We start from the raw sequence: 25123 nt of genomic DNA on the forward strand, positions 1-25123 counted from the left end.
TGGGGGATTGAGAGAAAGAGATTACTGGAACAGACCGATGGGGGATTGAGAGAAAGAGATTACTGGACAGACCGATTGGGGATTGAAAGAAATTGGAAATGGGGAGACATCACACCGGGAATACTTCTAGACTATTATAGCAACAACGCATATCCCCTTACCGAAACACCTAGACCAATTGGCAAAGGTGTACCTTTACACAGACAATATAAATAACTATCTGGGGGTTCCGATGGTGTTGATGAACGCGCTCTCCTGGGGTACATTTTCCAAAACTGCAACAATTTTTATTCCTCTGGCTGTATTTTTTTTTTTTATTCTGGCAGTAAAGTATTCCTTTATGTTCAATACCATCATGTGCTTGGCCACGCTTTCAACACAAGTGCAGCTGTTGTGGAGACTGAGCATGGCTGCGATGAACTTCGTGAATGACCATCCTTCAGGCAATTTGACTACAAAGCATACCTGAGCGGAGAATGCGCTTTGCAGTCCAAACCATATTGGTTATTAATTAGGGTAATTATGTCAATTTAATTCCCCAGGGTTATCAACATGAGACGAAATGGTTTGCACCAGAAGGATGGCCGAAATGGATACCACACAGGCCTTAGGATAAAAATGAACACTTTAATAAAAGCTTGAGACAAAACGAACATGGAAATCCACATGAAGAAACATTGAATAAACATAGGGGCAATAACCCTGGCACTCACCTGGTAGAACAAACAATATACTACACCGACTAAAGGTATTTTAAACCAATTTCATTGGTTGCTAGAAGACAGGGCAGCATGTGGAATCATACAAACGTAATCATAAGACTTTAAACAAACGAGCAAAAAAACACCTATTTTGGGGGGGAAATTGACATTTTATATTGTTTTAAAAATCAGACCCAGACTAGACAGGTAAAAGGTAAGTACTTCTCTACCATCCTTTTGGACAGACGAATAATGTTTGTGTCTTTATCAGAAAGCAGAAACTACTTTGTGTGAAGCTTTCAAACACTAAGAGTGGAGCCATTTGATGATGTTGTCAAGGCTTTCCAGGAATCTCTTTACAATGTTCAGTTTGTGGTTAATCTTCCTCACGGTTTAGTGGCTGTCAACCTTGTGCTAGCCAAGTGTGGGGTTTGGGCCATTGTACGGGCCAAGTTGGGTTTTTTCATACGTAAAATTGAAATGGTGTATATATATTTTTCTTTAAAAAAGGGAAGTTTGCCACAGTGTGATTTCCTTTTCGGGTGAGAGTGGATTGCTGAATGGAGGTTTGATCTCAATGATTAGTGCCCAGTCTCAAAACAATAAATTAATGGAAAAAGATCATCAGATTGAATTCTAACTTTGCATTTCCTGAGAAGCTACTGTATCATATTACCTGGAAATTATTTGCCACAAACCGATATTACAAAATATAAGTGTCATGGGAAGTTTTTTTTATTTTAATTTTAATGCGCAGTTGATTTTTTTTTTTTTTTTGTGATTACATCTGTTTGGACAATTTGTTTGCTACTTTTTGGTTTTCAAATAATTGATATCTGTGTTATTACATCCACATGGCTTTGATGATCCAGGTGCATTTCTCACACCTTGCCACACACCACAAAATCTGCATATTATGTCCAGGTGAGCATGCATATCAGGTTAACTGTACCAATCCTTTTTTCCGAATTTGTAACTGTTTGAACAATCTGCTGAATCGAAGCAAAAAAACTTCCCTCGCTGGATGTCAGGTTTTCAAACCAAATCGTCATCGTTTCAAAGAATTTCAAACAAAATGTTTTCAAAAAAAAAAAAGTTTTGTTTCAAACAAAATTTAAAATTTTCTATCTATCATGGACGGATGGACAGCCGGACGGACAAGCCGAAAACGTAATGCCTCTGGCGATTTCGTCGTCAGAAGCATAAAAAACCCCCTGTGCTCAAGTTTATTGCCCTGTTGCACGTCAGCGACCACAGTGTTGGATGCCAACGGTGAAAATTTTGAACATCTTCACAAGTGAACTGGTTGACGTAATAAAATGTTTCTCCACACATTTAACAACGCTCCTCATCATCTTGATATAATTGAGCTCATGCATATACAGTGCGTATCAAAAAAAGGTAATCCGAAGTCAAGGGGTCAATATGCAAAGGTTATTAATTTTGACAATTTACATGTGGTTTACTAATTAAGAGGAGATCCTCAGCTTTCCATTGATACCTTCCATGCATCATTGCTGTCACACATGACCGAGTACATGTTCATTGAAAATGACAAGTTCAAATCGCATTTGGCTAATCGGTTTGGCTAAACAAACAAGTTTGGCTAATCGGTGCAAGTCAGGATAATTGGTGCAAAATGAAGGTCAGATGTGAACTTTTCTCAGGAATGATTGGCCTTTATGCACCCACACCTTCAACATGCCCACCTCCCCTTTCAACACAAAGCTCACAGCGGCAGAGCATGCCCTGAACTGCTCGCCTCACCATAGCCGGGTCATTGCGTAAAGCATCCACTTCATGTCGAATACGGCCCTGCAATTCGTCAAGATCATGGGGAGGTGTTGCGAACACCTTGTTCTTTAAATGTCCCCAAAGGAAATAATCACATGGTGTGAGGTCAGGTGATCTTGGCGGCCATTCCACTGCATGGTTGAGGGCGATGACTCGGTCTCCAAAGAGTTCCCTCAGTCGATCTCGGACAGCGATAAGACGATGTGCTGGGGCGCCGTCTTGGGCCCACCGGAGATATCTGAAGACACCACAAACCTGTCGCTCAAAGTTCTCCTCCAGCTGCGGTAAAACTTCATCATTGATCATCTGCAGATACCTGTTACCATTGACATTCCTTTGAAAGAAAAATGGTCCGATCACCTGACCACTTCCACAAAGTCCCAACCAAACAGTCCACTTTTGTCGATTCATGTTGGTGTCAAAATTAAATTCCGGGGGTTGTCCTGTCGGTGCATATTCAAGAACATTATGGGTATTGACCTTTCCATCCATGGCGAAAGCAGCTCCGTCGCCGATAACGAGATACCGCAGGAAATTGACATCTGCTTCGCAACATGCTATCAACCATCTGGCAAGCACCAGCCTCCTGGAAAAATCCCCTGGCGTAAGTTGATGCCAGATGATGTGAATCCGATATGGATGTTGGTGGAGGTCCAGTCTTGTGATTCGGTTGAATGTTGCCGAAGGCAATCCCGTCCCATTTCGTCTTGCGCTGGTATCCCTAGGATGCTCCAAAACTTGCTGCCTTACTGCTGCAATGGTCATTTCCAATCGCCCAGTGCGCCTCCTACCAGAATTCCCCTTGTTGCGGTTGAGGCTAGTGCCATGCTCTTGGTATTTTCTAACATTCGCCTAGATGGTTTTGGCTGCTGGAAGCTACCATTCTGGGAAACGTTCCCTGAACGCATCACGAGTTCGCTGCAAACTTCCAGTTTGGTGAAAGGTTGTAACCACGAAGGTCCGCTGTTGAGTCGTAAGTTGAACCATCTTTTCAATGACTCTGTCTCTAAACCCATACACTGTAGGCCCATCTTAAATACCCATCTTAAACAAAGGATGATGCAATCGACGATTACCAGACCAGCTTAACAATTTTACATAATCAACTTGGCAGTCGACAAGTAATGCGTCCATTTCAAACTGTCTTGCATCGATTAGCCAAACTTGTAAAAATGCGATTTGAACTTGTCATTTTCAATGAACATGTATTCGGTCATGTGTGACAGCAATGATGCATGAAAGGCATCAATGGAAAGCTGAGGATCTCCTCATAATTGGTAAACCACATGTAAATTGTCAAATTAAATAACCTTTGAATATTAACCCCTTGAATTCGGATTACCTTTTTTTTGATACGCACTGTATTCAGACTTACAAAAAGACCTGGACAACTTTGGTTGTTAATATATTTAGTTCTGCACACCATCAATACACTTCAATGTGAGCTATGTTTGCTGCGAGGACATCAAGGTGGTACACGAGTTCTTGCCATGTTCGGCTCAGCATCTTTGTGTCCACCAGTGCTCATGCAGCTGTGATCCGAGAACTAAGATCCTGCAGGTTTGCCACCTAGGTGTTTTAGACAACATATTTGACAGACTCCCACAGAGAAAAAAAATCAATGGGGTTATGTCTGGTGATCCGGGGGCCAGGCAGTTGGTCTGTCTCAGCCAATCCAGCGACCCGGAAATTTTCATTCAGGAGCGCCGTCCTGTTGAAAAATGATATCGGGTTGCAGGTCTTCAATCTGTGGGAAGGCAAATCCTTCCAACATGTTCATGTAAATGGTTGAGGTCACTGTATACTCCACAAAGAAAACCGGACTCACCAAGTGGTCATTGAGAAGGCTACACCACACAGTGACCTTTGGACTGTCGCATATGTGTTCTATGACTATGTGGGGGTTTTCAGAGCCCCGGATCCTCACATTGTGCTGGTTGACCTTCCCGATACATGAAAGCAGCTTCGTCTGTGAACATGACCTTTTTCAGGTAATCTTCATCTATGCGACTGAGAATTTCTAAGGCAAACGCCTTGCTTTGGGTCCATCATTTGGTTTGAGTTCCTGCAGAATCTGCACCTTGCAGGCATAAAGCTTCAATCTTTTATACAAAATCCTGTGTACAGTGGTGCTTGGTAGATACAGTTCTCTGGATGCGCGTGGGATTGATCTTCTGAGACTTTTTTGAAATTATTCACACACTCGTTCAACATCTGCTGCACTTGCACTTGGTCGACCGGTACTTTTCTGTTTCTGATAACTTCCTGTCTCCTTAAACCTCTTGTACCACTCTCTAATACTAGCCCATGATGGTGGATTCCTTCCATACCTTATACGGAAATTACGCTGAACTTGCATGTTGGATCAGTATCGATGAACCTTTTGACGCACTGAGCGTTCTCTTGTGAAGTTGCCATTTTCTTTTACATTAAACCAGTCTTTCCAACCATTAAATATACTGTATTGTTACGTGCTCCTCCCCGACCCCCTGGTCGCGGTGTACCTCCGAGCCCTGAGAGGAGTCATGGCAGAAAAATGTGTTATTCTGTGTCAAAAATCAATGGTGAAACCACACCAATTGTTACTAACAAACAAATATTGTATTAAAAATCACACAAGAATAACAGTACAACAAGGATAGCAATCAAAAGTACAATCAACATATATCTTATGATGGTACCATCAGCTAATATCAGGTAACTCACTGTGCTCCAAGTGAGTGAAAAAAGAACATTCCCCAATGTCACTATATTCCCGTCTTCGAGCTCAAGTTGATTCCCTCCAGCGATCGTCAGAAAGATGTCGAATCCAAACCCGAATCCCGTTCAGATGACAGGCCCAGTCACGCAGCCAAAACTGCACAAAGGCGTACGTGGCCAAAGCGGCGCAAAGAGTCACGTGGCCCAAAGCTGCGTAAAAGCGCACTCAAGGCGACTGGGAAATCACACCCTCTGGTATGGATGTTTTACAGCTCCAAATCGGCGAACCTCAGGTTTGCCTTCAAAATCCGTTTTGCACACACACATCCCAGATAGACGTCTGAATGGTGAAAACGGCTGACGCGAAGCAAAGACCTTTCGCGATGAGCAAAGTGCGCGAGTCAAAATGGCCGACGGCTCGTTCTCGAGACGCAACGACCCGACGATGATTCCTCGGAATCCAACGCCAAACCTGACACGCAGGTTGATCAGTCACAGCGATAACTCAATTGCAGGAATCCCTTTTCCCAGGAAATCCAAAGTTCACTCGTGTCTCTTGCTCGACAACGTTCGACCCAGACCGCAAAGCAACCAGCTTCTTGTCCGACTTTACTTCGCTCCGCCCTTTTTTCTCTCCTCCTCTTCTTCTTCCGGGCATGGGGGTTAACAAGGAGAGATGCAGAAAATCAGGCAAAATGGAGAAGATTGTCATGGGGACCGCAAGGCTAACCCCCGCTCTAGCAGGGAAAATGGCCTTTAAAATGCATGCTGTTGTTGTATCCCAATGGTGAAGAATCACTTAAAAAATTATACAAGCCGGATCCGGATCTGGATCTTCACCAAAATTGAATCGATTCTTCCTTGTCGCACACACAACCTGTCAACCCAGTTTCGTCCAAATCTGTCCACAACTTTTTGAGACATCCTGCTATGTGTCGGTTTTGGCCTTATCTCCCAATGGTGAAGTCACTTAAAAAATTAAATAATTATCATATCCGAATCCACGAAAGTACCTCCATAGCACTAAACTTCCGGATATTTTAAAATAATCGTTAAAATCATTATTTTATAAAAATTGAAGTAGAATACTGTCTCCGAGCACTTTAAAGGGTATCATGTTCTATGAACTCTCTCGTTGTCATTGGAATTGGAATTGTATTTACTGAGAAATAAAAGAAGAGGCATTACTTCCATGCCGACGATCGTTAAATGGTTACTTTTACACATTATCAGGACAACTTAAACATTGCAATTATCGCCTTTTGCTCCAACAACCATCTTCCCCCTGTCCACCCACAGCTCCCACATGTGCCAGACTCATTCTTCCAGAAAGATACACACCTCATTTTCCTACTAAGCCAAACGTTTATCCCTCCATCATCTCATCTGGGGAACATACTACTGTCTGTTCCCTCCGGCCTTTCAAGTCCACCGTCCATCTCCTCATACTTTCTTCCATACGTGCTTCTCCGATGTCTTCTTCTCCCCCTTAACACCCACCTCCACCCCCTCTTGCCATCTCCCAATATTTATTATCCCCCTTCCATTCCTGCAACTGACCTGCCTGTTTGTGGTGTGTCCATGGGTTTTTGGATTTTGTCTACCTGTTCATCTTTTGCATTCTGTCAGTCTGTACTCTTGACCTAGATGTTTTTGGTGGGAATTCTAAACAGGCCAGCCCAAAGAGAAAATATCTTGTACATGAGACTCTCCAATTGCATTTGTTATTTTCGAAAGTGGCATAATTTGCCCCGTTTCACAGCTCATTGGCATTGTGGAAGATAAACAAGCATGGAATGACACAGATTTTGGCGAAAACAATCCATTTTTGGATTTTGAATCCTTTTTCAATACCCAACACTCTGTATGTGGAACAAATCTCTCAAATATCCATATTGTTGCATTTATTCAACAAAAGGAACATCTGTTGCCTTTTACTTGACCAAGAACATCAATTTTAATCTCTGATGCTTATAATCTCCCAATAATTAGATTTTTATTTCTGATGTCTCTTAACCACCACCTGCCCCCCTCCCTTCTGAACCACCTTGCTAGATTACTGCGTGGGGTATCGAAGAAAAGGGGTAAATATAGAAATGAGTCAAAGGGACTGATTTTTTTTTTTTTTGTAGGTTTCATCTGCACTTGATCGTTTCATCTGCACTTGATCGTTTCATCTGCATGATATTATCTGGATTGTGGAAATCTCAGCAGACGTTTGAAGAAACGATCACATAGCTCCATGCTATGTCATAATGGGAGGGCAACACCGCTAGGACGACAGGTCCACCAGCCATATAGAACTGATGAAATGACATTTTGGGAATTATTTGGGTCAAACATTTTGGAATTTTTTTCACAAGTCTGTTCTTCAAAAATCGAATCGTTTATTGAACAGTAACGGCCATTCCTAAAGCATTATATTAACAGTTAATGGATATTCTAAATTTTACTAATTTTACAACATCCTTTACTTTGCTTTGTCTTGGTTGCAAACCCCAAAATAGCTGTTTCCCTAAAGTAAGAACTTTATTAACTTGTAATCAAGTGATCGATATTTTTCCCATCTACCTGGATCATCAACTGCCCTACATTCATCGAGGTTTTGACCCTTTCAGCCCAGACCCTTTCCAAACAGTGCGTCCACAACCTTGGTAGTAGATCTGCATTAATGGATCCACAACCTCTGCTGTTAACCCACTTGCAGTATATTTGTTTGACTGTCAGTCCACCCAGAAATGTAACCTCACTATTGAAACCCTATATACTTGTAGCTTAACCTATAGATGTTTACCTTGCTTGCTAGAGTAATGTATTATCAGATGTTCATCACATTCCATTATATAACATAACATATTGTAACGGATTTGCGAATCCTGTAATTTTTGTAAATACCACACCTTGTAAATGTCATGATCTGTGTAAATACCTCCATAATTGTAAAGGTCAAAGGTCGTCCCCCTTAGTTAATTCATCGCATACACCTAGCCAATCTTAGAACCTCTAAATAGTTATTCCCTTATTATGTGTTCCAGTTTAAGACTCTGTTGCCCAGTAATTGACACTCCATTGCACCGAATCAAATAAGGATAGCTCCCCTTCAATAATTACATTTCCCAACCAAACTCTCCCTCTCTGGGTAAAGCAGCTTGACAAGCATGGGGTGTGCACCCTCTCAACTGGCCTGGGTTTGGAAGCAGCGTTCGCTGCTATGGTGAATCTGTGCTCCGTGCTCTGTTTGGACGGGAAGGGGCGGGGCTGTTGAGCCCCATGCCCAAATAAGGATACAAGCCCAGGGCGCGCCACGAGGGGCGGGGATGTTCAGCCCCATGCCCAAATAAGGATAAGCCCAGGGCGCGCCACGAGGGGCGGGGCTATGCGGCTCCATGCCCAAATAAGGATACAAGACCATGGATTGCCATATAAGGCCACCAACAGAGTACGGGGGGCGGGACCCAAACGGCCGAGGGCGTGTCATGACCCCGCTTGATATGCGTGCGACAATCGCGCAAGAGGACCGCAGCAGATGACCGAAAGAGCCCGAGGCGTGTCAAGGCAAGAACGAGCCCTGCCACGTGGAACGAACAAGATACGTGTGCCGCCGCCGCCCTGCTCGCTCCCAGCCCGGAGAGGACCTGTTTGCTGTGCGCCCTGCCAAACCTTCCAGCCTTGTGGTCCTATATTCCTCTCCCTCCAGCCAATCCACTCTTCAAATTCCCCATTCATGTACGTGAGTTTGTTTTGTGTGTCTTGTCCTGGGGTTTAAGTAAGTCTGTATAAGCTAATAATTGCACTGTGTCTTCTGATCCTTCCATCCTTCTGTCTTTATTTTCGTTTCTTTCCTTCTCCTTGGTTACTTTTGATTGTGTAAATAGTAGTAATAAATTCCTGTTCCTCCTTACTCTGCCTTCTTTTCTTCACAGCCGTTCGTTTTAGAGGTTTCCATCATTGAACACCTGTGGCACGATTTGGCCAACGTTCAGGATCGGGTTAGTCTTTGCTAAACGACTTGAACTTCGGGTTGCTAAAACCGCTCGGCAACTAGTCCATCTAAAACCGGGGTTCGAGCGGGAGTCCCTCCCCTGCTTCGCGGTCAGGAGTGGCACTCAGGTCCTTGGGACTTTTCGTAGACCAAATACCCTGGCTGCTCCCAACCGGAAGGAGTGTTGGGACCCCCAGGACTCACGTCGGTCAGTCGCGGACAAGGGGATTAATCCCCCCTTCTTAAGGGGAAAACAAGGGCGACGTTGAGATCCGCAACAATATATTTAAAACACAAACACCTCCTTTTTACTCCATTCTCCTCTCACTTCTTTCCCTACCTTTTCTCTATCCTCTCCTCTTCTATTCCTCTTCTCAATTCATTACTCCACCCCCCCCCCCCCATTACCCACCTCATTTAAATATTTTGGGTTTTTCTCAAACTTTTTTTCTTCTTTTCCTCGTGTTTTTGTTAAGCATTCAAACAGCTCAGTGTTTTGGTAAGCCTGGTGTTGGCTTAGCGGTTAGGGTGCCGGCTTGGGATCCTAGGATCCTGGTTCCGAATCCCAGTCGATCACTGAATTAATGCCAGGGGGGTTGACTCAGCCTGTCATCCTTCCGAGGTCAGCAAATTGAGTACCAGCTTGCTGGGATGAATGATCACGGTGTGTACCCCGATTTAGAATAGGTACACCGTATCCCTGCGCATCGTAAGAGGCGACCAAGGGTTGGCGTCAGGAAGGGCATCCAGCCATAAAAACATTGCCTCAAACAGGGAACAATGATTGTCATGGGGCCTGCTAGGCTAACCCCCACTCTAGCGGGGAAAATGGCCTTAAAACGATCATTCATTCTTCTATATATTCAAACAATCCTGTAAAATTGCAGTTGTATAAATAAAATGAGCTATGTTTTGTATATATATATTTTATAATGTGTTGCTTAGCATTGTTGCTTTGGGAGATAATCAAAACCCCTTTCATGGTGTAATTTTGTTCAAGAAGGCCATCAATTTTAATTTTCCTTCATTCGTAATACCCGCTCCCTATGGGAGTGAAATATGGTGGCGTGCCCCCTCATTTAGCCAGGAATCAGTGATTAAACCACTTGCACTATAACACATGTACAAGTGAAAATTGCAAGTCGTCTCCCCACCCTCACGGGTAGGGGGAGGTGTGGTACTTTGTCGCCATGACTTGACCCTGGATACCCCGTTTGAGCAGGTATGCAACATTTGATGGAGATTAACCAAGCTGTTTTCAATTCTATAAGATACATACATACATACATTAAGTGAAATGTGTGCAAAAGGATCTTTTATAACATAATTATTGTTGTTGTTTGTGTGCTCCTTTAATGTAATGTATATATAATTATATTGCTTTGAGAAATATTACAATATCTTATTTTGTGTGCTCCTTCTGTGTCCTTCTAAAGCGTTTCTGCCGTCATAGGATAACAAATGTTTCTGTTGGAACAGTGGGTTTATCTTAGTTGCAAACTAAGATAAAACGTTGGATCCGCTACATAAAGCTCTCATTCCTGCTTCTTCTTCTTCTTCGATCCCAGAAAGACTGGGTTTTAAAAAAGATATATGGATGATTAAAAGTACATGAATAATTATTCAAAGTAAAGCGATTATTGCCTTTCTGAGCAAGGAAATCGATTTATTGGCTTCTCGGCAAGGAAATCGATTATTAGCTTTCTAACTACCATTTTATTATTTTACAACAGCAGGAACTGCAACATTAAGGCTTGAAGTCCTGCTTCCCCTTCACGTGATGGACTGACCCTTATTCTAGTAACATTAACACCTGTTCCCACCGTGAGTGAAAAAGGTGTCAATACCCGCTCCCTCCAGCAGGTGTCAGTGGTTAAACCATTTGCAGTATTCTCCGTGTCCAGGTGAAAATCGCAAGTCATCTGCGGGGAGAGGTGTTGAGGGGGGCATTATTTTGTGCCCATGCCCATGACCTGACCCTGGGTACCCCAAGCACATATGCAAAATTAGGTGGAGATTGGCTCAGCCATTTTTGATTCTATAATTATCAGACATACGGGGATTTGCCTTATTTTATATACATGTACAGTAGTATGATACTGCTTCTGCAGCCACAGTATCAGACAGAAGTGTTTGTGTTAGTTACAAGAACGTCTAGCATACCCGTTAATGGTAGAGAGGTAGTGGTGTTTTCCTTTTTTGGGATGAGGGGGAGAGGGAATTTTACATTCTAAAATATGTGTGGAAGTGCGCCAACAGGTGGTGTTGCTTGCTGTGTATCGATGAGCGGTTGTGTTTGGTGCAGGGGAGAATTTTGAACAGACTCCTTTGCATCGAGCCTTCAAGGCAAAAGTGTTGGAGCACTACCCCGATGCAGTGGACTGGAACCCATTCGATCGAGATGCAGTTGGCATGGTGAGGACCAGAGGGTGCATATGCTGCGGTTTGTAAATGGTATTTGTAATAAGGACATGTTATTGGCATCAAAGCTACCTCGTGTTTTTTATGGCGTAGCCCATAGGGCCAAAGCCATCTAGAACAGTGTTTGTCCGTCCACATGTATGTTTCCTCAAACGTATACCAATCGGAGCTGAGGATCTGGTCACATGACAGGGTGATGTGATTACGTCTGAATGTCATTCCGGCAGTACCGGCGGCTGACTCTCCACACTCCGGCATTTTGATTCCAATTTCGTTCAGGCCGAACGTATCGTCTAACCTGTCATATTAATATCACAATTGCCATGCTCTCCCTTTACGTTTTTCATTCAGTGTGAAACACAAACAAACCGATTGTTAAAATGACCATCAAATATCGAAAGCATCGACGTTGCGTCTCTTCCAACAAAACGGTACATACAGGCCTTAGGCTTCATGCCTCACCTTTGGACCACTTCAGACAAATTAAGCCCAGGTTTCTTAATACAGTAGTGTATAGTTTGAGTAGTATCGTTTTCGTAATAGTAATAATAATAATATAGTAAATTTCACCATAACACTTTAATCCCAATGTCGTGAATACAAGGTTAATGGATTGAAGCGGTGTATGGTTCATGAATCAATGATAAGCGGTGTTCGGTACTAACCGCAGAAGTAAGGAATTCGGCTTGGATTTTTGATAGCATGTTATTAACCCAACCATGGTGAGGTATATAGATTACAGTAGATCTTCCCTCAGTTCTGTAAGTAAAACTTACCTCAAGGATGTTGGGATTCCTCCAACTTTCTTTCTTTAACGTTATAAACAGCATTAGCGACTGTTTAAAAAGCTAATCATGTGTGTTTGTGGTTTATAATATTTTATAAGCCCAGCTACGCCACTGTTGGACTTTCGGTCTTATTTGGTCTGTATTTCTGCATAGGTCGGATTATTCACTGTAACAGGAAAATACCAATGTAGGTCTTATTGTAAAACATGCTCAGAGGAGGTCGTAAGTGTTAATTTTAAGATGGTGTGGAGTAAGTTTGTTGTGTTAAACATCCTGTTTTTTATGCGAGGCCGATTGAGGATTCGTGCAGAAAGGCACAACTGGAAAGTGCAGCAGCACAGACTGTTTGACCATTGCTCCGCAGGTCATGGTGGTGAGGTCGGCTACAGCTTTGGAGACGTGGTGTAACACATTTATTGTGGCCTCTCTGTGGGGTGGGACATGCGACATGCTATATATAGATCCGTGGGTGGCCAATGATTGGGACCTGCTATGCATAAAGCCCATGACCTTGCGGAGTGCATCGGTTTGTTTTGGAGTTGGAGACCAGTAGTGCGAGTTGTACTTTGAGGTAGGAGTGGGAATCAGACCTTTGCAGAGGAGGCATCATTCCCTCACCTCCTCGCAACGTCCTCCATGCCCCTACCCCCTGCCTCCAGCCCCCCATTTCAGTCCTGCACAGGGGTATTATATTCCCGGCACTGACAGACCGTGTTAACGGATCGTCTAATGTGACGATATCTAATTCAGCCAATTATACCCGTGATCTAATCAGGTTGAGATGATATTATGGGGAATCGATATTTGCAATATGAACGCTGAATGTTCAACGGTTTTTGTAATATCGTGTACACAAAAATACATGGACGGATGATCGGTCAGTCAGACGGAGCTCATTTTAATGTCCCGTCTCCAAACAGGAAACGTACTGTTTTTATGGACGTCATAAAGGACACAAACAGGCACTAATGTAATGTGATATATATGGTGGTGTAATAGACACTGCATCAACGGCGGTAAACCTCCAGCATTATTTTTTTTATACGACATTCACAGTCTTTATTTTATTCCAATTTAATAATACTAGGGCATGCCCGTACTATATATATAGGACGTGCCCGTAAGTGCGTGATGTTACCGTACAATGAATGTATCGTCCCGACGCCGCAGCTCGGATGGCGCTGCAGTTAATCGGGCCCCCAAATTCCTCATCGACGATAACTAAACAATATATTATATGAATCGCACCGTACATACCTCCTTCTAGATCTTGTTCTTGTCTTGATATACTCACTCAGGCTCACTCTATCACGACTGAGTCCTCCCAGCTCCTCCAAATGGCGCCCGCTAGCCGCTACGTAAGTCCGGAAGTGACGTCCTCATTTGACTGTCCGGAAGTTCGCAAATCGCAGTTACGATGAATCGCAAATTAGTTTTAATTAGTTTTATAATTAGTTTTAAAACATAGTTTAACGGCAACATAGTTTGCCGACGGGAAATAAATGAATACGCTCTCAAATGTGCCATCCGAGGCAGAGTGTGTTCGCCACGTTCGGCACACGTGATAGCTCGCTGCTCTCTGATTGGTTGAATCGTTTTTTGGACATAGCTCGGTAACTACTTCTGCGATTAATTTAAAACCTTGAAAAGGCACATCCTCGGGTCCCCAGCAATATACCTGGCAAGTTTCAAGTATATCGGACCGGTAGTTGTCGAGAAACAGCGGTCACAGACATACAAACAAACAAACAAACGTACAAACAAACATACACACAGAGATTAGTGGAATTATTTAATAATATACGTGAACACTATACAACACAAATTGCCTTCCTTCTGCTTCCAAAAGCCTCCACCTTTGCAGTACTTGGGCATATTAAATAAGGTGGTGTATAAGACTGCATCAATGGCACTAAAGTTCCGGATTTTAAAAAAATGCGACATTTAAAATTATTATTTGATTTCAATTGAATTATACACTGAACACTGCACTGGGGTAACGTGTTCTATGAACTCTAGTTACTCTCATCAGAGGAGAGGGTATTACATTTGGGTCTCTCTGTTTGGCTGTTGGCCGCACAGAACGTGGGTATGTGTACTAGTACCCGACTGCAAAGCCGCAATGAGCCGGCGAAGCCAAAGCCTCTTGCCACTATTTTACCCATCACTATGGCATCAGTAGGTTAGGTAGTTGGTAGGTGTAGTAGGTACCGTACCTCGTTCAAAATGACACCATTTGCATTCTGGATGAGATTAACATTTATAAAATTTCCTTCTTGATTAATTCGGTGAATTCCGTCTCAACTTAGGATATTTCCGGCCGTGAAAAACTTTCCCCTACGGCCGCGAGATTTCTAAAAAATAATTCTTCGTCAATTTTAGAATATTTGACGCCGTTTTCAGCGTCCGAAATGTGGTAAAAAGCTTTAAAAAAAATATTTTTTCAAATGTTCGAATCTCATTGGTTCCGGTAATTGGTGACGATTTTCGTTGAAGATAACCAGAGCCCGTGTGGGCCCGGGAACGAGGTTGGTCTTAAAGTATTTTAATTACAAATTAGAGGTGCATAAAATTGTGAATCAAACAAAGACGAGTGAAACAAACTCCTATTGAACTTTTTCACAAATTTTTTTATGCATACTTCCGCATCCGGAAGATGGCGGCCTCCATTGAGTGATTTGGTTTTTGAAATATTTTTTCAAATGCTCGAATCATTGGTTCCGGTGTTTGGCGACGATTTTCGTTGAAGATAACCAGGCCCGTGCGGGCCGAGGTTGGTCTTAAAGTATTTTAATTACAAATTATAGGTGCATAAGATTGTGAATCAAAAAAAGACGGGTGAAACAAACTCCGATTGAACTTTTTTCAATTTGTTATGCATACTTCCGCATCCGCAAGATGGCGGCCTCCATTAAGCGATTTGGTGCGTCAAAGCTTCGAAATTCTCAAGGGATCCAGCAAAATCTGGCTTTTCAACATAATACATCCGCGTTCATTCACAACACCGGCTTCGCCGGCTATTAATTATTTGAGAACCCTAAGACCTCCCAAGACCCCTAAGCTATTGTGGTTAGAAATGGGTACAAATCTTAGTAAAAAACATTTCTTGGTTGTATGTACAGACCACCCAATTGTTGTGTTAAGTTATTTGATGATTACCAATCAGTTTTAGACTTGCTCCTGACTTTTTCCCATGACGACTTAGCCATTGTAGTAGTGGGTGGTTTTAATATCGATCTTATCGCATATCCGGCCCTTTCCGTGGCCGGGCTCACTGACCGCCTTCTCACCGTTTCTGACACTTTCAACTTCCACCAAATGGTCAATGCGATTACACGTTGCAAATCCTCTGATGACTTGCAAGGGCCAACACTGTTCTTCATTTTTAGTAACAAACCTGACCTTGTTGACATGATCTTCATTACATCCGGTCTAGGTTTGAGTGACCACAATGGTGTCTCCTTTCAGCTGTCAACCTCTTGATATAAAATCACTAACTCGCACAATCTACCAGTATAACAAAGCTGACAAATCAGTACGTTGAGAAGGCGACCCTGGATCACCTACGAAATAGTTACTTTAACTCGAGAAAAGACCCTTTTGGGCCAAATACAAACTTTCCCATAACAAAGTTATTTATTTCATTAGGAAATCCTACAATCACTATGTCCATGACCTGGCCCAAAACTGCACTACTAATCCGACACTATTCTGGTCTTTTGTTCGTTAAAACTGCAAAAAGTTTTCGGACACCTGTCTCCACACGGCCTACAAGGTCATTAGTGATCCTCGTGCTGTCGCTAATGAATTTAATCTCCGCTTTGAAAGCTATTTTTCTTCAGCAGGGTTTGCATATTCGGTCACTGAAACCTATTGCCTTTGAGGTCAAAAGGTAAAGGTCGCCTAGAATCAATCGTTTTGTATTTTTGTCAGGTTTCCCATATGCAAGAAGTAAGTCCAAATACGAAGCGGAGGCAGACGGGCTTTGCATTTTCAGATGCTTTCTAGTTGGTTATTTTTTTCCATGCATTCTATATGGCTCCTTCCGTTATTTACATAACTCGGACGTTGGTGTAATGTGACCTGGACATTAGTGAAGCAGATTTTGTGACACAATTGTTGGAGCATCCTCTCTGAGATTGGGAGGTCGGCAGTTCAATTCCCATCCCGGCAGAGTCGTACTAGAGTTTAGAAATTTTACATGCTGCTTTATCACTTGACACTCAGAATTTGGGGGATAGAGCACGGACAAGCACAGTGGATTGCCATCTCATTTGGTGGAAGGGTGAGTGGGGTTGGGGCAGGAGGGAGGGTGGGATTTCTCCTTCATTGGCCCACTGACTCTGGAGAGAAAGGTGACGTCACTGATGGCACCTTCAGTAGCTGTAATGCCCAGGGAAGGCGCATCACTTCCCCCAAGCCATGTTCCTGTTGGTGCCTCCACGAGCCTTAAACCAATAGCACAAGAACATTGTATAAAAAGGAAGCCCTCACTTTCATGACCATCTGTTTCCTTAAGACTAATAATTTACCATCCGATACCAAATCATGTTTGATCACTTCCTCATGCCGTCTGCTACCCTTATCACTTTCAAAGGAAAAAAATCCGTTATCATTTTGTTTGGGCCTGATGTAGCACACACATGCTCATCTTTATCGTCGTATCCAATGAAGTCTTGGTGAAGAATGGACTTTGCTGGAGCATGTTTTAAAATTGAAAGCCCTCTGCAGGTGGGTTTGTTACAAATGTTTTCCTTTGATAAATTTTACTTGCATGTAATCATAATATTACAGTACAATGATCAAAAGATATAATTTATTTATTTAAACTTGTATTTGCTGACCCCAACCCTCCAGAAACGGATAGTTTGGCGCATGCAACTGAAAGCATTAATTTGATTTCTGCCTTCCTGTAACCCTGTATCGTACCCTTTTTGCCTTCCTCGTGTTCAGCTCTGCATGCCCAAAGGCCTTACGTTTCGAACGCAAGTTGACGAGCGCTCGCCAATTTTTCATTCCTACCTTATCACCCGCGAGGATGGTTCGCGCACCTACGGCTTTGCCCTCACCTTCTACGAGGAGGTCACGTCTCAGGCAGTGTGCCGGGCCATGCAGACCCTCTACGCCATGCACAACGTGGAATGTGCCGCCCCTGACGTAACCCGCCGGTCTGCTCTCGCAGTTGGAAACTCGAGCTCTCCAGAGGATACGACTTTTCTGGCATCGGGGGAGCTCTCCTTCACCACGGGATTGCCTTTGGAAGACGGTGGTTGTGAATTGCCCCGATTAAATTCGTATGACTTGTCCTGCGATACGCTGTACGTGTCCAAATGCATCTGTCTCATTGCACCGCTACCTTTCACGCAGGTGGGAGAGCTCTGGCAAACTGGTGATAGAAATGTCTTATTCGATATTCTTGTGTTTCCGCATTAAGCTAAAAGGCTCTGTGCGCTTTTTGTTACTTGCAAAATCGAAAATGTTTCAAGTATACTGGTCGGTTGCATTTGTGGTTCTGTCTGTTTGTCTGTTTGTTTGTCACCGGCCTACAGGTCACAATTCTAAACCGATCGTCACGAAACTTCACAAAGTTGTATAGGTCGTCCCAATTGAGAAGCCTATTGTTTTTGGGGTCAAAAGGTCAATATAGGCCAAAGGTCACCAACTTTGACAAATTTCTAAAATCCTAAATTTTCAACCGATTGACTTGAAATTTGAAGAGAACTTGCATATCTGGTCACTGAATTCAACCACCAAGTATATTTGAGGTCAACATAGGCCAAAAGGTCAACATAGGCTGGATTTATAAAATCAATTTTCATTTCATTGATTTGAAATTCTAAGAGGATTTACATATATGGTCACTGAATTCAACCACCAACTATTTTTGAGGTCAACATAGGCCAAAAGGTCAACATAGGCCAAATTTCTAAAGTCCTCAATTTTCATCCAATTGACTTGAAATTTGAAGATGACTTGCATATCTGGTCACTGAATTCAACCACAAATTATATTTTTGTTGAACATAGGCCAAAAGGTCAACATAGGCCGAATTTCTAAAATCAATTTTCATTTGATTGATTTGAAATTCTAAGAGGATTTACATATCTGCTCACTGAATCAACCACCAACTATTTTTGAGGTCAACATAGGCCAAAAGGTCAACATAGGCCAAGTTTTAAAAAACCCTCAATATTCATCCGATTGACTTGAAAATTGAACAGCATTTGCACATTGATTCACTAAATAGGGAAACTAACTATTTTTGAGGTCAAAAGGTCAAAGGTCAACTCAAGATCAACCTTCCAAAATCATTTTTCATCTGAAAAATCGTCACTTTTCTTAATCTTGACCCGAGCTTTGATCAAGATCGTAAATTTTAATCTTGATGAAATGGACAATTTGCTGTATCAATGGAATTTTTTTTTCTTGGGGGTGAGGGGCGGATTTTGCAAGTATCGTGCTCCGCATGACGTCTTCTTGTTGTTTTGTTGTTATTAATACGTGCACTTGTTGGCACGTGAATTAAGATTTGAGGGCACGAGGGTTACAAAATGTTCTTTTTTTCCTTCCACTCTAGGCTTTCCGAAAAGTTTTGATGCAATTATATGGTGCTGTGGTGTCGCCTCAACCTCCCCCGCTGCCACTGGAAAGCTACGTCTACAATCTCCTTTATGAAGTACCTCTACCTCCACCAGGACGATCGCTCTGCTTATTGGCTGTCCTACCCCCTCCTATCCTATGTTTGCGGCCTGGACTTCGTGAACTCCCCCTCCTTGATTACCCCCTTCGTGGGCTTGTTGAACAACTGGGCTTGGAGAACCTGCTGCAGCTGTTTACCTGCTGTCTGTTGGAGATCCAGATATTGCTGTACTCAAGTGGTGCGTAGTCATTCTTGTGCATGGGTGTTCATTGAGACATTTAATGCAGTAGACAGGAGAACTTAGATCTACGAGGTATGTGCACTCGCCCTTGAGCTGTCTAGCCTGGGTTCGAATCTTGACCCAGCTATAAAGTGCCACCCAGGTATTTCACATGCGGGACGGTTCATCAATGGGTGTCATCAATCTGAAGGACATTAAGTCAGAGGACCTTATGCTGGCCCTGAGGATGTTGGTGGACTTTAAATATCCCATAGTGTCTTTTGCGAAGAGTCGGCGAGTTATTGCCGGCACAAATTCCAAATGTCTGCCAGCCGGTTCATGAAAGACCTGGGCCAGAAATGTTACCCTGGCCGACCCCACAACAAGATGGGAATAATTAGGGCTGTTTTTTGTTGTTGTTGGGCGTGGGGGAATTAGTGCCGCAAATGTATCCTTTGTTTATTATTTGCTCGAATCAGATTTGTTTATGTGCTTTGTATAGGTGTGAAAACTGTGCTCACAACCAATCGGATTAGTTAATAGAGCTGAATCGCATTTCTCGGAGGTATTCCGAACGCATCCTGAGTTTTTAAAATCTGAAACTTATTTATTACCCTGCGCTCGTGAAGCGAAAAGCGGGGTTAAGCATTCAGGTGCGTACGTGTCTGCAGTAGTTAGTGTGTGCCGTGTCTGCATTTTAAAAATTCATTTTCTCAGCAACCGTTGGTCCGATTGACACGAAATTTTCACCATAGGAGGGCCTCCTCCTGCAGAATATTTCAATGAATATTATGACGTCATAGGTCACATGGTACAGGCGCCATCTTGGAAAAACTTCGCACCTCTATCTCTGAAACCACTCCATGGAAAAAATGGAGACCTGGCTCATTATCACCGACTCCCCATGGGGAATAAGATATGTTAATGATGATGTCATCGGTGCCTTCGTTATGATGTCATAATTCGACAAATACAACACTTATCTGATCATTATTTTAAAAAATTCAGCAACTGTTGGTTTGATGGACAGGAAATGTTCACCATACGAGCACCTCCTCCTGTAGAATATTTTAATGATAATCATGACGTCGTAGGTCATGTGTTACAGGCGCCATCTTGGAAAAACCGAAAAACATTGCACCTCTATGTCTTCAAAACCGCTGCATGGAAAAAATTGAAACACGGCTCATTGTAAAGAACTCCATATGGGGAATAGGTGTTGTTAACGATGACATCATTGGTGCCATAATTATGACGTCATAATTCGACAGGGTCAACGCTAAGTCTGATCAGTTTGAAATGTGTCGAGCGTGGTCTATGCAACAATTATATTAGAGAATAGAAATTTATGATGTCATAGCTCACGTGATCTGGCAGCCATATTGGATCCAAAAAAAAAAGAAACGTTCAAAAGCAAAAGAGTCGGCTTGCAACAAGTTGACTGCGCAGGGTAAGTATTGTATGAATACCATCTAGTTTTTTGTTTTGCATCAAGTGTGAATATATTATTTACACCGCTAACTGCGCATCCGGTTTAGTAATGCGTCTGTGTCCTTAACGGCCCCAATTATTCCCAACTTATTTTTGGGTCGGCTGAGGAAAGTTTGTCCCGAGTCTTTCACGAACCGGCTGGTCAGGCTTGATGTGCAACCAACTGAAGGTGATTTGTACAGGCATTTGTAATTTGTTTAGGAGGCCGGAGATACCTCACCTACTCTTCATGACGGACACCCTGGGATCTTAACGTCCAGCAACCAATGTTGGGAGACTGGACGCCTGGCTCAACGTCTGTCCGAGGGATGGTGCACTTTATGAATGAACCCAGACTAGACAAGTCAGCTAGAGTAAAGAATCTTGTGGATGGTGTCATATTGGACAAACACAAATGGTATGTGGGATTTGACCCTGGGTTCCCAGAATCACGACCCATCCGTCCGGTCGGAGACACTAAGCATGAATTATATAATTAAATAAATACTGCCATCAAATTTTGTAATACATCTAATGATTTGTGTATTTATTTATTTAATTTATTAATTTTGTTCGGGCCTTGTTGGCATTTCTGAAAAGCGGATCTATTGTCATCATTTTGCATGTCTTTTGTGGGGAGGGCCTACAAGTGAAAAATCAAACTGGAATAGGTTTTGTAAAAGCAGGATGTTATTGAAGATGTTATTGCTGTAGATGTGCTGTGTTGCGTTTGCTTTCAGATTACCAGCGCCTCATGATGACAGCAGAGTGCATTACTGCTCTTCTGTTTCCATTTTCTTGGCAGCATGTCTATGTTCCCATCCTACCAGCCTCTCTGCTCTATTTCCTTGATGCTCCTGTGCCGTATCTCATGGGCCTGCACGCCGACGGGCCTGGAAAGCGCTCGTGCCTCGACATTCCAAACGAGGTTGGTGCTCATCGCACAGCCAAGAGGACACTCGTTTTAATCACCAGTTTTGTTCCATCATTCCTTTAAGGTTCCATTTCCGTAAATGGAGGCTTCATTGAACACTCGTCACATAAGCAAAGAGAGCAGGAACCAAAACTTTTCATACCCCGAGTGATATTTCTAGCCCGAAATTAAGACATATAATTGCACAATCTATTCAATCTCAGAACTTAACTCTATGATGCTTCTGGCTGCAGTTTGTTCGGTTCTCCACCCCGTAGTATCACTCACGGCATATTTAACTAGACCGGCACTCAGTAGAGAGCATACACTCGGTAGTAGTAGTTGCCTGGTTGGCCAAATCACTCAATGGTGAAGAATCACTGAAAAAATTATACTAGCTGGATCCGGATCGGGATCTTCACCAAAATCGAATCGAGACGTCCTTGTCACACACACAACCTGTCCAACAAGTTTCGTCCAAATCCATCCATAACATTTTGAGACATCCTACTATGAATCGTTTTTGGCCCAAACTCCCAATGGTGAAGAATCGCTTAATAATTAAATAATTATCATATCCGAATCCATATTCAGATCTTCACCAAAATCGAATCTATTTGTCCTTGTCAGGCGCCCAAACGGTCCACCAAGTTTCGTCCAAATCCGTCCACACCTTTTTGAGATATCCTACTATGAATCGTTTTTGGCCTTAACTCCCAATGGTGAAGAATCACTTAATAATTAAATAATTCTCATATCCGAATCCGGACCTTCACCAAAATCGAATCGAGACGTCCTTGTCACACGCACAACCTGTCCACCAAGTTTCGTCCAAATCCGTCCACAACCTTTTGAGACATCCTACTATGAATCGTTTTTGGCCCGATCTCTGAATGGTGAAGAATCACTTGATAATTAAATAATTGTCATATCCGAATCCATATTCAGGTCTTCACCAAAATCGAATCGAGACGTCCTTGTCACACGCACAACCTGTCCACCAAGTTTCGTCCAAATCCATCCACAACTTTTTGAGACATCCTACTATGAATCGTTTTTGGACCGATCTCTGAATGGTGAAGAATCACTTGATAATTAAATAATTGTCATATCCGAAGCCATATTCAGGTCTTCACCAAAATCGAATCGAGACGTCCTTGTCACACGCACAACCTGTCCACCAAGTTTCGTCCAAATCCATCCACAACCTTTTGAGACATCCTACTATGAATCGTTTTTGGCCCGATCTCTCAATGGTGAAGAATCACTTGATAATTAAATAATTGTCATGTCCGAATCCATATTCAGGTCTTCACCAAAATCGAATCGAGACGTCCTTGTCACACGCACAACCTGTCCACCAAGTTTCGTCCAAATCCATCCACAACTTTTTGAGACATCCTACTATGAATCGTTTTTGGCCCGATCTCTGAATGGTGAAGAATCACTTGATAATTAAATAATTGTCATATCCGAATCCATATTCAGGTCTTCACCAAAATCGAATCGAGACGTCCTTGTCACACGCACAACCTGTCCACCAAGTTTCGTCCAAATCCATCCACAACTTTTTGAGACATCCTACTATGAATCGTTTTTGGCCCATCTCTGAATGGTGAAGAATCACTTGATAATTAAATAATTGTCATATCCGAATCCATCTTAAGGTCTTCACCAAAATCGAATCGAGCCGTCCTTGTCACACGCACAACCTGTCCACCAAGTTTCGTCCAAATCCATCCACAACTTTTTGAGACATCCTACTATGAATCGTTTTTGGCCCGATCTCTCAATGGTGAAGAATCACTTTAAAAATTCTAGTATCCGGATCCGAATCCAGATCTTCACCAAAATCTAATCATTTCGTCCCTCTCACATTCGCTACATGTCTGCCAAATTTCGTCCGAATCCGTCCACAACTTTTTGAGATATTTTGTTCACAAACGGACAGACAGACAGGGGTGGAAACATAACTTCCATCCACCTTTGGTGGCGGAAGGTAATAAGGGAACACTTTGGAACGAGCCAAAAGCTCTTGGAATTGCATGCGAGTGGAAATTTAATAGAAATTGTATTTATTAACTTTCCTCCTCGTAGCAAAATTCAGTGTTTCTCAATTCGATCTTTTTGTTTTCATCTGTGAAAATTGATCTGTTTTCATCTGTGATTGTCCTACAGGCCAATCTGTGCTTTGTCGACATGGACGAGCACTTGGTGGATGTCCCTGAAGATCTTCCGCTGTTTCCGAACAAATCTGAGCTCGCATCAGAAATTGCTGATATTCTTCACGAGTTCGACGTCCCTGTCGAGCCACAGATCACGACGCCGTCGACGGTGGGTGATGGTAGAGGTCGAACAAAATTCTGGAACTCGAGTTTCGAGCGGCATGAAGATGAAGCAAATGGAAACGGCCTCTCTCCAGTGGGACAGCCGGTGTCCCAGCGGAACCGTGGAAATGGTGAAACATTGACTCGGCTGCAGAGTCTTGCGCGTCAGGCTGGGATCAGCCTCCGGGACCTCCCACCATCCAGCTGTCGTATCGGGCCATTATCGAACAAGCAACAGGAGGAAGGAAGTCTCTTCGAATCGGGAGAAATGCGGGACCTGCGGATAAATGCTCGGGTGCGAGAGGCGTTTGCCAACCGCTTCATGCAGATGTTCACCGATTACGAGGCCTTTGTTATTGCTCAACCAGCTCCACGTCTGGGAGGAGCACGAGAGCAGACTCACAACTTCGACAAAGTATGCTGGCATAAATGGCACATTTAACGATCATAATGATTTTGTTTGTGTGACAATGCAACGTTGCAACGAGGTGTTTCAGGGTTTCCTTTTATGTTTCTGAAGCGTGATACATATATATATATATATTTGCATACAAGATCGAGGCTCGTGAAAGAGCTAACATTAATCACACAAAAAGTCAAACCGACACATAAAGCACAAAATAAGGGGAGCGGTAGACAAGATGGGGAGAGAGGGCGAAGGACACAAACGCAACATTTGAGAGCAGGGACATCGAGAGAACTGTGGGGGGGAGAGGGCTTGGGGAGAGGTGGGAGAGGTATAAAACATATGGACACTGCAAGGACTTCCAGGAAAGAAGTTGGAATTTCAAAAAAAGTGTATCTGAGGTGAATTAGCGGGGGTAGAAAAGATCAAGGTTTTGGATGGGGGACGACAAGAGATGGTGGTGAACAGCTGTTTTAAAGACCTGGAGGGAGGAGTGGGATTGAAGGGAGTGAGGGAGTTTGTTCCAGAGGCGGGAGAAAATGGGGAATGAAAGAGTGAAGGTGAGCAGAGAGCCTAGATTTCGGCAGTTTAACCATAAGAGGGTTGCTGGCAGATCTTGTGCGACCTGTAGGAATATTTGGGGGACAGAGCACAGGGAGAGCTGGGGGAGCAAGGCCGGAGAGGAGTCTGTAGAAGACAGAAAGACCACCAACCTGCCTGCGGTGAGTGAGTGAAAGGCGCTCGGAGTTAGCTTCATCGCG

General features: G+C 43.1%; 1 protein-coding gene across 4 annotated transcripts in view; it reads left to right on the forward strand.

Moving 5' to 3' along the window:
* LOC137432262 (DENN domain-containing protein 5A) overlaps positions 1-25123 on the forward strand; it is a 101910-nt gene that overhangs the window by 44729 nt on the left and 32058 nt on the right. For all 4 annotated transcript variants that reach the window (XR_013624240.1, XM_068124039.2, XM_068124040.2 and 1 more), the window contains exons 2-6: positions 11483-11592; positions 17340-17753; positions 18964-19264; positions 21457-21644; positions 23808-24371. Coding sequence is in view for 3 of the 4 variants with exons in the window: in XM_068124039.2 (XP_067980140.2) it covers positions 11483-11592; positions 17340-17753; positions 18964-19264; positions 21457-21644; positions 23808-24371 (1577 nt within the window). In the remaining variant the exon portion in view is untranslated. The remainder of the gene's footprint in view (positions 1-11482; positions 11593-17339; positions 17754-18963; positions 19265-21456; positions 21645-23807; positions 24372-25123) is intronic.

Source organism: Myxine glutinosa, chromosome 8 (assembly GCF_964187855.1).
Source record: "Myxine glutinosa chromosome 8, kmMyxGlut1.1, whole genome shotgun sequence".
In the NCBI taxonomy this organism is placed as follows: Eukaryota; Metazoa; Chordata; class Myxini; order Myxiniformes; family Myxinidae; genus Myxine; species Myxine glutinosa.